The sequence below is a fragment of the Eurytemora carolleeae genome, unplaced genomic scaffold, assembly GCF_000591075.1.
Source record: "Eurytemora carolleeae unplaced genomic scaffold, Eaff_2.0 scaffold9, whole genome shotgun sequence".
NCBI classification, from domain to species: domain Eukaryota; kingdom Metazoa; phylum Arthropoda; class Copepoda; order Calanoida; family Temoridae; genus Eurytemora; species Eurytemora carolleeae.
In genome coordinates this window covers 671,037-688,641 of record NW_019396095.1, presented here as the reverse complement: position 1 = coordinate 688,641, position 17,605 = coordinate 671,037, and the positions used below count along the sequence as shown (strand labels likewise).

Here is a 17,605-nt window from a genome sequence, read left to right as displayed (position 1 = left end):
AAAAAAAAATGGTATTACTTTTTTATCTCATATAAGATAACCCAAAAAAACATATAAGTTCGTACACATTCAATTATATTACTGTTTTTATGTAGTCAACTTATTATTTTATTGTTTTTATGTACACTAAATTATGGTGCACTTTCCAACGTACATATTATATTGACTAAAAGAAAAGTACGCTGAAATAAAGTGTACATATGTATTATAATCTATTGTAAAGCCTATGAATGCCTATTATTATACAAACCTGCATCATGCAGTTAAGTAATGGCCTATTCTAAGCAGTGTGCAGGTATTTATGCCTGACTATCTATGCATAAAATGTATTTCTATCTCTGTAAATTATGAGGAAGAGATATCGTTTGTTGCAAAAAATTTTCTTCTTTTTTTCTATGAACTTTATACTTTAAACCATTAAAATAAACAATTTTTTGGATAAAAAAACAAATATTCGCATTTGTTATCGTTTGTTTGAATCCAATAAACATTGAAAAGGCTGAACCGATGGTAGTGTTACTGTATTGCCGGGCAGGTTTTCAGAAACCTTAATAATATCAGATTTTTCTAAATTTTGTAAATTAAGCTATGAACCCAGTAAAAGGAACTGATTTTTTGCCACAAACTCAAATTTTCTAATCCCTATATCTTTGCAACCTGATGGTGTAAACCTTTGATATGTTCTACTTATACTTCGTGATCTAACAGAATTCATAGTTTTAAATATCAAAGGTTCAAGACATCGGAGTCTAAAACTAAAGAATGCGCGAATTTTAAGTTCGAGGTTAAAAGTTCTGTAAAATAATTAATAGCTACTTAAATATTAAACTTTCTCAGTTTTAAATTTGAATTTCCCGGGAAAATCTGAACCAATCAGAGAAAAGGATTTACGGAGAATATTACATAACCATCGCTAATCAGCTGTTCTTACGTAACCGAAAACAAAACATACAACCGTTTTTTGGGTTTACATCCAAAAATTAATTTATCTAAAACGTGAAATTTCTTTAACAAGGTTTTCAATTTTAAATATATCGTAAAGTTGAATGCCGCTTTCTCAGCTGCAGCTGAATGATGATTGAATAATAGACAAATAGGGAAAATGCAGGATTTCAAGATAATTTAAAACCTCTGTTTAAATTTTAACTCGTCGATTTCAGCGAGTTAAATATTTAACCACAGGGTTAAATATTTAACCTCAAGGTTAAAGTTCAGGTTTAAATTAAGTCAGAAGTGGCATTTAACCATGAACTTAAAATTTAAGTCAAAACTTTTCGTTCTTTAGTTTTAGACTCTGGTTGCAAAGATTTAAAAATTTGAGCTTGCGACAAAACTCATTTCATTAACGGAATATTTGTGAGCTATTGATTTAATAAAATACGAAGAAAAGCTATTTATTGCCAGAAACCTGGATTCAAACTAAGTGTCCTGGAACTTTGAAGCCTAATATTTTAATATAGTTTAACTGTTATAGTTCTGCATATAATAATCACAGGAATTGAATCATTGGCTGGAATAAAAGGGCAAGTTCAAGATTAAGTATTAAAGGAACCGCGACCAGTTTGCACGTAAAGTGTTTTAACACCGACCCCATGGTCTTTAATGTTTTCTATAGAGAGTAGGGGGGGGGTGGGATTATTGTGGATTTTCTGGTTTAATTTCATCAACTTTGCTTTGATCTCAGATTATCCTGTTGTACTGGGTTTTTCATTATGCATAGGAATACAGTAAACTGATTTTTGTTTAGAGTGTTTCATAAAACATAGGATTACATTTAACAGATCTTTGTACAGGGTGTTTCATTACACATTAAAAAGATCTTTGTACAATGTACAGCACAATTCACGCATGCTGTTAAAAACACTATATTTTAACTTCTAAAAGCCTTTCGAAATTACGCAAATTATGAACATACTGATAGAGATATCTCACAAATCGTTAAATAACAAAAAAAATCGTAATTTCTAACAAAATTTTCGAAATATTTTGGGTAAATTGAAGATCAAGAAATAAATGCGCCAGCTTAAGGAAAATAAAATATTAGAACTTTATCTTTTGCGCCCTCAGTCTCAAATTTGAATATTTAATATCCTCATCGTAAAGACCAAGGAGAATTGAATACAAGGAGGGGGCAATAGGGTTTCCGTACACTTTGCTGTGACGTTTTTGGACTGCTGGAGAACTAGTTTTTGCGTAACAACAATAATAAAGGCAGCCGATCTAATGTAAAGAAACATGAGTTAGTATACGGTGAATCTTCATCTAACGCCAGCTAGATGCGCCCATAGAGAATATAATATATAGAGAGGAATTAAAAGAATCTCTCGGTATGAATTTTTTCAGTCCCTTTCAGCCTGACAGGGAGTTCAAAGAGTACAAATCATGTAAATGTTCACAAATTATATGCAGTAGAGTACATTAATACAGTATGTTCCCTAGACTATCCATTTCAATTTTGAATTTTTTAAACTGTTAAATAAACTTTATATTGAATTAGGTGAAAAAAACATCATTTGATTTATAGTTATAATGGAAAATCATCATTTGTAAAGTGGAAGGCATAGAGTCTATGTGAAATGATCATTGGTCAATAATGAAACCAGCCTATTTCATAATTTGGTTTTCTTTTAATTATAATTTTAGATTTTCTATAAAATGATTTTCCAGGGCCCAACAGGTTATATAGCATAAATATGTGAAGTACACCTGCAGTATGGAAACAGTACAACAAAATGGCCGTTTTACACTTTTTTCTAGTAAATTCATCTCTATATATTCTATTCTCTATGGATGCGCCAGATGTCTGTTTATTATTTGTGTTATTGTTTACAATCTTTATTATTGTTTTTACGCAAAAACTAGTTCTCCATGCATCAGTCCAAAAACGTCACAGCAAAGTGTACGGAAACCCTATTGCCCCCTCCTTCTATTCAATTCTCCTTGGTAAAGACAAACTTCCATAAACTTATCAAAGTCCGTGATCCCACCCTTAGATTGTTTTTATAAGTGTATATAATTGGCAGGTTGGAATTAGCGTTTAATTACTATTTGCCGATAGATGCCAAAAGCTCCGGGTTTTCAAACAATACAGTTTTCCCTCTTTCAATCTGCAGATTTTATCTTCATACCTTTAAATTATCTTGTCGATAAGTTAAATACAATTTACTGAGTTTCCGATATTAAAACTACAAACTTTGATTATTTTTTATATAGAAAGATTTAATTTCATCTATAATAAACATATCGAAGAAAGAGGTTTTATGCGAATGGTTTTTTAAATCCAATATCATATTGGTATACAGGGTTGCCCACAAAGGATGAGACTTCAGAGACGTCTGTACAGAATGTATGCAAACCTTTATTTTTACACATAGTTTTGGTTGGATACTTGTTTCTTTCAGTGCCGATTCATTAATCAGAACTTTTTAAGACTATTTTAGTGCAAATTACCGAATTCAACCATCTAATTGTTATATTTAATAGATTTATGGTCGTCATCCTTTGTGGGAAACCCTGTATGTATGTTTTAACCATGTATTCCAGTTTACGTAAGATCGTAATTATCCTAGTTTAATTAAATCATATTTATTTTTACTAATTCTATTTTTTCCAGATCGAGGATCCAAACACCATGCCGCGGCGGACAACACGGCGGAAACCTAAACTGCCGACTCCGCCCTGCTCACCGAATATTAGTGTTCTTGGGCGGGGAACCTGCTCCACACCCTCCCCTCCTCCTCCACCTCTGCCAGAGATTGATCTAATCACCACATCAGAACCTCTACCTCCTCCTCCTCCTCTAACCGCCGCTAAATTCTCCCGCCAAAATGGGATTATACCGGCTCCCGCCGGTCCCCAGTTTGTGTTTCAACCTGCCTCCTCTAAAGGGGGGATAAGAAATTCATCGTATGCGCCAGGCACAGCAGGTACAGCAGCTGTAGCAGGTTCAGTGGGTACAGCTGTATCTCCGTACGGTCGATCCTCTACGGCAAGACAGACGGTCAATCATCAACATCAACAACAATCTTTCAACAGACAGCCATCAACATCTGCTCAACAGCTGCAGACCACCGCTAGACAGCCAACAACTCCTCCTAAACAGTCACACAGTGTTGGTCGACAGCCAGCTAATACACCACCACAAGTGTCAGGGAGACAGCCGGCTGACAGCCCGCCTCACATGACAGCTACAGGGAGACAGCCAGCATATTATAATATCCTAGGCTGGCAAATGTTCCTTGGAGTGAAGAGTTCAACTGTAAGTTTTACCTCCGAGGAAGCAAGCAAATTTCGAGCTGCGAGAGACGAAAGTCGAACCAGAATTCGCCGCGAGGATCGCCCTCCACCTTCCTCAACCCAACCTAGGGATGAGCGAATGAGCTCGATGGATGACTTAAATGTACTTGAAAGAACTTATCCTAGGGATGAGAGAACATATCCACAGCTCGAACACTCAAGGATCGACACTTTCTCGCGGGATGAAAATTTCCATTCCGGACCTGCTGGGGATGATACTCGTCCTAGGAATAATGTAGCGTACCGTGATGAACTGGGTACCCGGATGAACCGGGATGAACCTGCTCCGGCCAGGAATGAGTTGGGACGTGAAGCGAGTATGTCGAGGTTGCGGAGAACGGAAAGCCGAGGACGGAAGAGAAGTGAGAACCCGAACAGATCCTGCAACGAGAACGAGAACATTGATCCGAACAAGAAGCGGCAGAACCTGAAGGACAGGAACGTGGTGCTCCCCCGGTCCTCTAACGAGAAGTTCTTGAGGAACTTCAATAAGTTCAGCAACGGCCAGGAGTTAAATAGAAGTGTGGAGGAGGAGGAGAAGAATGAAAAACTGGATGATGAAGGAGGATCCTCAGAGAATAAACAACAAAACCTACATCTGAGCAGGGAACGGTCCCTTAAATCCATCTCCAACTGGTGGAAGAGTAGTCTGGATTCAGGACCTACTCCACCCAACCACACTCCAACCAACTCCTCAGCACAAAACCATGAATGGAACGACTCCACCCCAAGTCCTAAACACAACCATTCTCACTCCGACTCTGGTATCTCATCTCTCTCCGGACGCTCCTCCTGTATATCTCCGATGTCTGATCTGAGTAGTAGTAGCGGAAGTAGCAGAACCTCGCTGAGGTCGTCTTCTATAGTATCTGCCAGTAATATCCCTGTAGAAGAAGAACCTGAAGAGCTAGATCTAGAAGATTTATATCGAGATCTTCTAGTCTTTTCTCCAAAGGATTCAAGGGTATCTTGTGCCATAAGTAAGTAATTTTACTTTACAACAAATTTTTCTTCGTTTTTTCAATCTTTCTCATTTTTTTCTCTCTCTTTTCATTATAGATTTTTTCAACTATCTCCATATATCATCTATTTGTTGGCTTTTATATATAGGGTTACTTACAAAGGATGAGACTGGAAAGACGACTTGAATACCTTGAAATGATGATTTCAAGGCTGCTTAAGCCTTTTCCCTTGAAAATAGTCTTTCAGTGGATTAAATCATAATTTAACAAAGAAAGATTTAAGTTTACAGTCGCAGGGTACCATAAATTTAAGAAAACAGACAATATTAATTCCGTAGAGTCGTCTCTGAAGTCTCATCCTTTGTGGTTAACCCTGTATTTGTTGGTATTTTTGTAACTGTGTGAGTTCTGCACAGTATACAGTTAAACTCCTAAAACTTGATATTTGATTATGTATTCTCACACTCTCATATACTTTATTTAAAGTAGAGGCTGTTTAGAAATTAAATTAAATAAAACTAAAATTATATTTTTTGGTCTTTATTTTAACCTTTTAAATAGAATCACTTTCGACTTAAAATATATTCTGTAGATATTTTTAGTTTTTTTTTCTTCTATAAAATAACATATATATATTTATATGTTAGCCATAGCTGAGCAAACGGCTGGACCAAATTAGCAATAAAAAATGTAAGAAACCAAGGGCCGACAATAGGCTAAAAAAATTGAAAATAATATAAACTTTGGCAACACCGAGCACTCCAGCTAGCAGCCTAGCATACATTATATATATAATCTAGCTTTTCCATCTAAATAAATTTGGCTTGTGTGTTTAATTGGTGTTGGTTTTTCTGTCTATTTCTTTTTAATCAAAACTTTTTTTTTGGTAACTCAGATAACCGGTTTATAATCGGGTCAAAATGTAAAAATTTTGATTTGTCAAAAATGACGGAAATTTACAACAAAAAAGCAGAAAAATCTGCTAAATGCGCTGTTGCAAATATTACAATGATTGATACATCTACGAAAAATAATGTTTGATATTCAGAGCTAATTGCGAACATCCTGGTATAAATAAGCTCAACACTTGAAGCCCTTATCTTTTTTTATAGCCTTGCTTTACTAGCGTCCTGTTGCAATAACTTTTTTAATTATTTAAAAATCAAATTCATTTGTTATAACGATTCGATTCTAATGCAAATGTGCAGGATAAACACAAAATTCTGAATTTTTACTTGATAAACACAAGATTAATTTAACACTGAAACACATAACTTACTTAACACGTTGATAACATGACACTTTGTTTACAAAACATGCTAAGTTGTGATTTATGCAAAATACAAATCTTACAAAACACCTTGCAGTGTATTATGTTTTAAAATCGTACATTCTGTTATGCCTCAACTTCCTAAACGCCCTTACTATCACCTGCTGTTTTTACACTTCTAGCGTTGTATTCATAATATACATTATGTAGAGTATAGTTTTTACACTTCCATCGTTGTATTCATAATATACATTATGAAGAGTATAGTTTTTACACTTCTAGCGTTGCATTCATAATATACATTATGTAGAGTATAGTTTTATACCAATGAAGTGTAAAGTTGACCTAGCACGTTTTATGCAACAAAGGCAGCCTAGCAAGATCTCAATGTACTTAACTTAGAAAATTTAACCCAAACAAACAACAATTTGTGGCTCTAACAAGATTCACAATCAAAATTTGAGGCACCTCGGTTAATTGGTTCATGAGTTATGATTAGCCATGCAAGCAAACAGACAGACAAACAGCTAGATTACTACTTTATATATTTACCAGCTGAAGTGTCCGGCGTTCCCCGTGAAATTTTAAAAACATTTTAGGAAAATAGATTTCACATTTTGAAGAAAAAAATTTCAGCCAATTTGGTTCAGCCGTTTTGCCAGCTATAGCTAACTAATATTATATATAGATGAGCGAAGAGCTTTATTATATATCAATATATTTTTGGGGTCACCTAGCGTATCCTAATACTCATGCTTGTATCTATGTAGAATGTAGATGTTAAGTAAGATCTTCAAGAAAATTATTCATTCAGATATAAATTGACAGTTAATATATCTCAGCATAGAATTTCTCCCAGCACTCCCCCCCTTTCCCCTGCCCCCTCCCTCCTCAACCCCCTCAACTCCCTCCTCAACCCCCTCAACCCCCTCTTCCTTATTTTGCCCATCTAGTTTAGCACATTTACATAGGCTATAGTTTGAGAATTTTCAGGAGGGTTAAATAGAACATTTCCTAAAATAGCATCAAAATAATATACTTTAGAAAAGATAATATATAAAGGAAACAAAACTAAAAAAAAAATGTTTTAAAACGAATGGAACAAATTCTTCAATAAAATTTAAACCCCTAACTATCCTTGCGGTTAGAGTTTTCAGGAGGATTAAATAGAAAATGTACTTAAAATTTCTTAAAATGGCCTAAATAAATAGCTTTTGTGGGACCTCGCGTGATCCCAGGGAAGGTTTATGGACGATCGAATTTCCGAAAATTGCTTCTAACAAAATTCGATTTTTGAAAATTTAGAAAATCCACGAAATTTTTTTGTTTTTTGTTTTACAATGTATACAAAGAAAACATGTTCACAATTGAAATAGAAGATGGGCGCGAAGCGCCCAAAAAGCTAGTAGAATAAATTCTTCAATCAAGCTTAAGCCCCATAGCTATCCTTGCCACGAAGGGGTGAAGCATAAATTTGATAAATAAATCCCATTAATCTGGATTCATTCTGAAACCAGACAATCTCAAGGATATTTGGTTGAATAAAAGTGGGCGGTTTCATTCCAGCGCTTTTATACATAAAACTACCTTCAATTCTTCACGCACAGTCTTATGGATTAAAGGGACTGTGTACGTAATTTAGATTGACCCCTATTTACAAAGTATTCTTTACAAATTTTATTGTTGCAACAATGAGGGAGATATCATCGTTTTTCTTTCTAGAACAAAAATCTGGCAATTTCTTTCTTTGTCTCTTCTAGTTACACCATTGATAATAATTAATTTTTAGATAGAAAAAAAGGATACCATTTTTCCTCTGACTCAGTCATACCTCTTTTTTCAGTGCAGGATCACATGAAATTTCGTCGTCGACAATTCCTACAATTCTTTTAGATAAAATATAAGGAATTGAAAATTTGAAAATTCTTATAAAATGGATAAACCGGCAATGTATGGTCTTTTAACTGAGATTGCAGTACTATAGAGCATTTTGTTAGGATTCATTTGAGATCAATCGGACATTTTAACGACGCATTTTTTTCAATAATACTGCAATCTTAGTTCTCGTACTATAAATTGCCGGTAACTCCCTTTAAAGCTTGTAATCAAAACTTGAAGTTCAAGACATTCTGACAGAAGAAGCAAATGTCCGTAATTCTTTGTATAAATTCACTCTTTGTTTAAATGATATGAATACGTTTTAATTTAAGGTGATGTCATTTCACTTTTTCTTTACATATTAATTTTCCCATGGTTTGCTAGTCTCTTGTTTAATTTGTCCTGTCATGTCGTTACACAGTGTTTAGTAGGTTTATATTAGTGTTCACTTCAACCCAACCTTTATGCAAACAATCTAAGGAGGGTGTTCAAAAACTTCTGTTTAAAATTTTTCAAATTTGTTGGATTCAAGAAATAATTTGTTTAAAAGCTGAGAGAAAACTGAAAAATTAGTACGGCACGACAAAAAATATGGTTAATGGAAGAAAAATATTTCCGGAATTTTTTTTGAACTCCCTGTAGAATTCTTTTTAAAACTTGAAAAAGTCAACATTGTCATCTCTTCTTGGTAGGCTTAAACTTTTTCCCAACAGGGAGAGTTTTAACCGTAAATAAGTTTTTAATTTATAGTTTATTATCTCACTTTATAGCGTTCTTAAAAATGTTCACAAATATCTGTCTGTTTGTCTGTTTGGTATGAATTGTCTGTATAATTGCGTAGAGGAGGGGGGGGGAGTAAGGGGGAGAGGGGGAAGGCAGTAGGGTTTAGTTAACTCTAAAATTGAAACAAAAACTAAATTATTCGTTCAGGTCTCAAGTTTCAAAGCTGTCTACACCAACCTCAGTATTTGAGACCTTTTACATACATTGATCCAGACTACTATGAAATGTTGCGTCCATTTCTAAAACCGGGTTGACTTTGAAATTCTCAATTATTTTTGCTTGTGAGCTTACTACCTTTATCACCCTAAACTACACAGTAATCTCCAGTACTCTGACTGAATTAATAGTGGGTTTTAGTGGAATGTTGGATCTCTTTGTTCTTCCAGTCAATTATTTCATTTTCTTTCTTCCTTCTTTCTTCTCTTAAACTGATATTTTTTATAACTTTTTATTGATTATCGTTTTTATAAATAATCTTATATTTTTTGACATTATTTATCCTTCATCACTTTTAGATTTTTTTTGCTTCTGATTTTTTTTTCTGGAAATAATAAATATATATTTTTTTAGAAAGCTGTTTAGCTCCCAGTCTGTCGGTTTACTTCCCCGAAGGGTCCCTCGAGTTCGAAATCAGATCGAACCAGAAGGAGAGCCTCGAAACCGAGTCCCCGAGACGAAACCACTCATCGAGCTTCGAAGAATCTCGAAAGAAAGTTCTGAGTTTCGTCTCTCAACGGGTTCAGGCGGAAAGGAAACATCAAGCTTTGCTCAGGTATGCTGGAACTGGAACTTATGACAGTGTTTAACATCAATTAAACCCGGTTTCAATATTAGAATATTTTTCAGAAATGATTAGATTTAACATTTGCATTTAATAGGAGATGTACTTTTATGATTTTCAATTGCGGTTTTCTCTGAAACAGTGACCTGCGGAGTTGTTCAACAGAGACAAAAAAGAACCTTTTTTTTAGAAAAACAACAATTTCTTCATTATTAAAATCTTTAGATATATGGTCACTAAAAGTACATCCCCTTTATCCGTTAACAGAGAATTCCTAATGGGGGTTTCGTTCCTCGTTACTTCCACTTAAAATTCCGAATCAAGGGGAAAGTGTTTACGCGGATTTTCTCAGAAATGCAAATAAAAAGTAAATAAAATTTACACAAACTTGAAATATTTTATTTTACACAATCTTGAAATTGCCTTTTCACTTTTAAGATTACGTTTGTTGGTATTTTTATTATTTGCTCGAAAACACTTTAAATTTTGAACTGCAAGCACTAAACCTGAACATAAACATTGAGAGGACAAAAGGGATAGAAGTTGTTTTAATTATTTTTATTTATTTTTTCCATGAATCATTTTTGCTAACAAAGATTTTAAGCTAAAACTCTAGTGTTCCAATCGCTTTATCTTTGTAACCCAATGTTGTAAATATTTCAAACAATAGAATTTTGTTAGATCAAATAATCTAAGTTTAAAATATCAAGGATTTACACTATTATGTTGCACAGATAAATGGAACAGAAAATCACAGTTTGTGGCAAAGACTCAATTCTATTCCTGTGAAAGGTGTTTTCCAAATAACTGCATGTTTTATACAGATAAACATAAATAGATAAACAAATGAATAGTGAAGAAATTTTGAAACTAATTCAAAAAAATAAATTTCGTGACAAACTTGTGTAGCCTGTGAACAGGAAGAACATTAAGGTTAATTTTTTACAAAATATCTGGTCATTTCTTGATTATCCCTGGAATTTGGAATTGTTAAATTCATTTAAATCTCAGTTAATAAATTGAACTTGTACAGTTCTGAGAACTAGGATTAAGTCATGGTTGTAGGAGCTGTTGGGATTATGTTGTTGTGATGTTGTGTTGTTGGATAGGAGCTGTTGGCTTTATGTTGTTGTGGTGTTGTGTTGTTTGATAGGAGCTGTTGGGTTTATGTTGTTGTGGTGTTGTATTGTTGGATAGGAGCTGGTGGGTTTATGTTGTTGTGGTGTTGTGTTATTAGATAGGAGCTGTTGGGTTTATGTTGTTGTGGTGTTGTGTTGTTGGATAGGAGCTGGTGGGTTTATGTTGTTGTGGTGTTGTGTTGTTGGACGTCAAGTATCTTACTGTTGAGTTGCCGGGTTCTGTAGTGTTGGGATCAATAATAAATTCCATGTGTCCTATGGTTCCAAGTATGGCGTGTAAAACAAATTTGTGTAGGACTCACTCCAGAATATTCTCTGCACATTGCTTACTGACAGAGCCATTCATTCTTTCATTCATTTATTCATCCATCCTTTCATCCATCCTTTCATTCATCCTTCCTGTCATTCACCTATTCATTCTTCCTTCCATCCTTACTTTTTAACCTACTCTTTTAATCATCTCTCATAGTTCTGTGTTCCTTCTATTTGTTTTTTCATTTTTTTCTTTTTATTTCGTTCACTTGATTAAATTTTTTCCATTTTTTCCTAATAAACTTTTTATATTTAAAACTTTAAATTTAGAAACATTAAAAAGTTTAAGTTTGAAACTTCACGTTACCTCAAACTAAAGCAAAGTGCATGTATAAGATTGATATTTTTATTATTATCAATATTTTGAATTTCTTATGTGTAGTGTAATCCGATAAATTTGCTCTCCTCAGAGCAAACTAGGGGAGCTTTGAGTAGTGAATAGTGAGTAGTAGTGTGAGTAGTATTGTGAGTAGTATTGTGAGAAGTAGTGTGAGTAGTGTTTGAGTAGTATTGTGAGTAGTATTGTAAGTAGTATTGTTAGTAGTGGGTAGTATTGAAAATTTCAATAAAACTTTATTATGTTAAAGTTTGCTTTTATAAAACTTAGAAATATCTTTATCAGGCAAAAAACGACTGAAATCACATCGCTAAAGCTACGAGGTCACAAAGTCGCAGCAGTAATAGAGCATAATTCACAGTGGCTTCGTTAACCCTATGCTTGTTTAGGGAGACCGTCAGGCTGAATGATGAGGTTGGAAAGGATGTCCTCGGGGAGTTGAGACAGGTTGCTCAGCAGATGGAGGTCGACAAGGTCAGGGTCTTCATCGAGGAGGTGGACAAGATCACCAGCCTCGTGATTGGATTAACTAGCAGGCTGGTCAGAGCTAACCTCAACCCTAGACCAGACAACCAGAAATCTCAGGTGAATTAATTTGGATTATTAAATCTATAAGAACTGTATTATTCCAGATATAAGAACTGTATTTAAATATTTTTTTTTAAATTTAAAATGTTTTCTACTGTCGTTGTACAAAAGGTATTTACCTTTTTGATGCCGAATTTTATAAAATTGGACACACATTGTTGGTTCAATTTGAAATGTTAATCAGTGTTTCGAATTTTGAGCCAGCGCGCAATTTGAACCGGTGATCATCGGTTCAGCGACACGGTTCAAATTTATTAAATTCGGCCTCTGATTAAATATTTAAGACAACAATAAAAAACGACATCCAACTTCAGCATATCCGGTTTAGCCGGTCCAGACTAGATATTACATCCGGTTTAGCCGGTCCAGACTAGATATTACATCCGGTTTAGCCGGTCCAGACTAGAAATTATATCCGGTTTAGCCGGTCCAGACTAGATATTATATTCGGTTTAGCCGGTCCAGATTAGAAATTATATCCGGTTTAGCCGGTCCAAACAAGAAATTATATCCGGTTTAGCCGGTCCATAGATATTATATCCGGTTTTGCCGGTCCAGACTAGACATTATATCCGGTTTAGATAATATGTTCATCTTAATTTTTATCACGTTCGGTAATATAGCAGAAAATAATTGTAGCATTTAATAATTAAAGAAAAATCTTATTTTTTTTAATACATCGGTTGAAAGATATGAATTTTACATTAAGATTACAAAAGAAAAATATTACGTTTAACTGATCAAAAAAGCGTATTTTTTAAAGAGATTTTATATGTTAAAACAAAAATGAAGAGTAACGTTTAATTAATCCATGTAATAAATTCATAACATAATTCATATATATGTTCCCTCTGGTCAGCCAAACGGCTGGACCGAATGGGCTGAACTTTTTTGTGGACACTCATGGTTAAACAAATTTAATTTGTTTTCCTATTTTTCCACGGGCAACGCTGGGCCCTTCAGCTAGTTATAAAATAAAATTGCAGAAAATAGTTTATTTCATTTTAAATCAGAAAAAATTCAAAGTAGCTTTAATTATGTTTGATGCTGTGAGTGTGACCCATTAATATGTTTACGATAACTCCCATCTGTCAAAGTTGTCCTGTTGTCAGTTTCTAATATTTAGCATCTAATATTATCAATTGAAGAAAAATGGATAATATTATGTAATAACAGGTTGAACAGACGTGACAATTAAATATTCTATTCAACTTCATGTTAACGCATTGATGCATATTATTGATATTTACACAAACGTTTATTTATTTTGTCTGTCACGTCTCTGTAAATCCGTCGTTTGGTCTGTACCCACAAATAATGAGTCTTTAATGACGACCTAATGGTCTTAAAACCTTTATCTGATCAATAATGTGGAAGATATTTTCGTTTTTCAGGTTTACAAGTGTTTCATGTATGATAATTCCTACATGTTTTTTCTGCATGCAGTGGAAATGCGCAAGTCATTATTGCATATTGTAGAGAAACCACAAATGAAAATAATCAGTTTTCAAAATTACAAAATTCATATCTAATTCATACTTGATCAGACAAAGGGTAGCGTTGTGATTAGGCATTGTCATCTTTGCATGGAGGGTGAATTGAAATTATGCTTACAGTTCCTTTCAGAATTGTTTCTAAAATCTGGAGGAGTGTAACAAATCTATTTCATGTTTTTTGCAAGTTTCCTGGAGTTAAGCTTAGTAAAGAATTAAAAATGCCATTTAGCTAGAATCCTGGAGTTTAACCAGTTTTATGAGATTATTAATCTTTAAAGCAGTTTTGACTGCCTGTCTCCAAGGCCACAAACCACTTATATCCTTATGTATATACATGATGGGGGGGTATATGACCTCTATAAAGTAGATAGATAGATATTACTATGTCGTGTCTCATCCTTTATGCTCGAGTAGAATTGACAGAGTTCAATAATAAACCTCTAACCCCATTATTTTATATATTTATTAGGGTGTCCTGAAGTTTTCAAATCAGTTTCTTGCTTCGGAGCTTTAAGATTAGTCCTCGGAGTAATTATGTTAAAGCAAAGAATACCAAGAGATATATATTTCTAAATTTTGAGTTTGTGAAAAAAATCTTAAATGATAATCGTTAGAAAACTATATAGTTATAAAATGTTGTGTAATGCTAATGAAATAGTATGCAGAGAAGACACCATGCACAAATGATAATAAACTGTTTTCAAAAGCAAAAACATGGATATCTTAGTCAAACTTGATCAGACAACGCTTTTAATGGCACCGTCTGTCTCTACTGTCCCGTTAATGTTTACTAATTTAAGATAAATGTTTATTGTTGAAATACAGGAACTAAATAAAAGTTTTCAGATTTATATAATAATGGGATTTTTTAGACTTTAAAATTTCTATAAATAAAATTATCTATTTTCATTTGATCTAGCAGAAAATCAGAATTTGTGGCAAGATAGCATTTCATACATATACCCCTGCTCTTGTATATACCTCTACTCCTCTATATATACTCCTACTCCTCTATATACTCCTAGACCTACTCCTCCACTCTTGTTAAATATATTGTTAGTGTAGATATAAATCTTGTCAAATGTAACCAGCTCCCTCCCTTCATTAGTTTTACATGCAGGGGGAGGAAGCCCCCCCCCCCCCTATAATTTGTTCATGAAGTTGATGAGTTTTTAAAAACAAGGCCACTGCTGAATATTTTCCTTAATGGAGGAAGAAGGGGGGGGGGGTAATATTTTCTAGATCAATTAATCAATCCATCCATCCTTCGACCATTGGCAGTTTTTGCTAAAATATCAATTATTCTTTTTACTAATTCATCATTTCGTCAATTCGTGAATCAAATTAATTATTAACTCAATTTTTTGCTCATTAGAGCAATCTGATATTCTTCTTTAAAGAGAAGATAAAGAGTTTAAAGTATTTATTTCAAAACTAAAATAATTTGTTAAAGTCTCCTCTCTAAGGGTTAAATGAATGATCTATTGATTAATCTAATGATCTATAAAGTTTAGCTGTATAATAAAAAAGGTCGTATTACAGTGTTTAAATGAGTTCTGTTAACGAACTGCATTGATAAGATTAATGAGTTAATATCTTCCACTAATGAATATTAAACTAAATAAGTCTATTAAGTAACCTAGCCTAACTAGGCAGAAGGAAGAAAAGGAAGCCGACATGTATTTCTTCAAATTAAAAATAGAAATTTGCAAACAAAGATAATTATTTAGATATCACAGCTTGCATCAAATAAATCTAAGGATCGGAAACATTTTTAAAAATAAGATGCCTGGTTCTTCTTTCATTTCTATCCAATTCTTTTTAAAATATTTATTAAGAAATTCTAGAACGTAATGTCCATTTCCGGTTCAGGATTAAAATGTTGATACATTTAAGCAAATAGATTGTCAAGTACAATAGATGGCAACGTAGAATGTGTACACTCTGAGTACAGCTGTATTCTTACGTCACGAGTGTCAACAGTTCTATGTGTCCGACAAAATTATTAATAATATTGATAATTTTAGAATAAAGTGCTTATCTTAAGTAAAATTATTAATAATAGTGAAATAAGTACAAATGTGTGTTCTTTATTTTCTGTTTTTACAGATCTATTTAACCTTGGAAAACATGTCAAATAATGTGAGAAAATGTTGTCTTCCTTGTTATATTTGACACTTGTGACATCATGTATAATTGGTCCATTTCTCTGTTGCCACTTAGTATACTTAATAATTTATTTGTATTTAAGGGGACTTTATGTGGCCCTTTATTTTGAAAGAGTCAAATTCACAACGCTTTTACCCTTTATATGATCAAAAATGTGAAAGATATCGACATTTTCTAGTTTAAGAAGTGTTTAATTTTGACACTTTCTGTAGCAGAAAGTAATTTTATTTTACAATGAAAAGAAAAACATGGATATCTCATTCATTTTTAATCAAACAAAGCATTTCTTGGTACCGTTATGAATCGAACATTTCAGGCTATAAATAGATGGATGGACACTGGAAATCACATCAGCATTTCCTTTTTTTTTTTTAAATATTCAAAATAATGTTTTTTTCTTTTTCAGGTTGAGTTTCAAGAGAAACAAGAGAAGCTTTTAGAACAATTAGAAGAAGCGCGCAAGCTCCGCCAATCCATATTCCGCCGCGCGCAGGTCGTCTTTCGAACCTTGGCCAAGTACCTTCCTGACTCCGCCCTGGAGGGGTTTGGTGGATTTATCAAGGAGAAGATCCGCCTGATTCTAGATACGCGGCAGCTGACAGAAGGATTGAAAAACATGGAAGAGATCATCAAGTGCTTGAAAGAATATTCTAACGGAGTTATGATTATTTAAATTCAAGAAAATTCGTACTTTTCTAAATGGCGAATTTTTCTTATTTGTTTTAAATATCTAAATGAATATGTATATTTGTACCATTTAGATTATTGTTTGGGGCGCGTATGAGGCGGGGAGGGGGGCAATTAATCTGTAAAGGGTTTAGGTATACATTATATATAAAAACCTTTTAATGAATGGTAGTGAAAGTTATCCCTTTGAACCGCATGAATAGAGATCTATGTTGTATAAATCTAAATGTATATATACCATGTATTTATTAAGCTAACTTGGTAGAAACCATTCCCAAGCAGTGCCATAGTATTCTTGCATTCCATCCAACCATATATGGAAGTTGGAACCATTATATATAGTAGAGAGACAACCATAATCATAGCCTCAGCACCATCTAGTCCATACTCATTGGTGACACCTTCAACTTATATCCTTTCCTTTTCAATCCTTTCCTTTTCAATTCTTTCCAGTTTAATCCTTTCCTTTTCAATCCTTTCCTTTTCAATCCTTTCCTTTTCAATCCCTTCCTTTTCAATCCCTTCCTTTTCAATCCTTTCCTTTTCAATCCCTTCCTTTTCAATCCCTTCCTTTTCAATCCTTTCCTTTTCAATTCTTTCCTTTTCAATTCTTTCCAGTTTAATCATTTCATTTTCAATCCCTTCCTTTTCAATCCTTTCCTTTTCAATCCTTTCCTTTTCACTCCTTTTCTTTTCAGTCCTTTCCTTTTCAATCCTTTCCTTTTCAATCATCTCCAGTTTAATCATTTCCTTTTCAATCCTTTCCTTTTCAATCCTTTCCTTTTCAATCCCTTCCTTTTCAATCCTTTCTTTTTCAATCCTTTCCGTTTCTCCCTTTCCCTTTCTTTTCCCTTTCCTTTTCTTCTGTCCTTTCCTTTTCAATCCTTTCTTTTTCAATCATCTCCAG

At 33.7% G+C, this 17,605-nt stretch overlaps 2 protein-coding genes across 2 annotated transcripts; both read left to right on the top strand.

Annotated features, from left to right (window-relative positions):
• The first annotated feature begins 3,631 nt into the window (after positions 1 to 3,631).
• On the top strand, positions 3,632 to 4,223 carry LOC111694804 (formin-like protein 3). Its single transcript, XM_023463829.1, has 2 exons — positions 3,632 to 4,144; positions 4,188 to 4,223. Exons 1-2 carry the CDS (start codon positions 3,632 to 3,634, stop codon positions 4,221 to 4,223), a joined length of 549 nt encoding a protein of 182 aa, XP_023319597.1.
• Position 4,224: 1 nt separating this feature from the next.
• On the top strand, positions 4,225 to 17,211 carry LOC111694790 (uncharacterized). The gene is made up of 4 exons (XM_023463816.1): positions 4,225 to 5,276; positions 9,760 to 9,961; positions 12,148 to 12,343; positions 16,418 to 17,211. The coding sequence occupies exons 1-4, from the start codon at positions 4,232 to 4,234 to the stop codon at positions 16,682 to 16,684; spliced, it is 1,710 nt and encodes a 569-aa protein (XP_023319584.1). The 5' UTR covers positions 4,225 to 4,231; the 3' UTR covers positions 16,685 to 17,211.
• The last annotated feature ends 394 nt before the right edge of the window (positions 17,212 to 17,605 follow it).

Coding starts and splice junctions, on each gene's coding strand:
- LOC111694790 (XM_023463816.1), top strand. CDS start 4,232: ATGTTCCTTGGAGTGAAGAGTTCAACTGTAAGTTTTACCTCCGAGGAA. Junction 5,277..9,759: donor AAGGGTATCTTGTGCCATAA/GTAAGTAATTTT, acceptor ATATTTTTTTAG/AAAGCTGTTTAGCTCCCAGT. Junction 12,344..16,417: donor CAGACAACCAGAAATCTCAG/GTGAATTAATTT, acceptor TTTCTTTTTCAG/GTTGAGTTTCAAGAGAAACA.
- LOC111694804 (XM_023463829.1), top strand. CDS start 3,632: ATGCCGCGGCGGACAACACGGCGGAAACCTAAACTGCCGACTCCGCCC. Junction 4,145..4,187: donor CAGCTAATACACCACCACAA/GTGTCAGGGAGA, acceptor CTCACATGACAG/CTACAGGGAGACAGCCAGCA.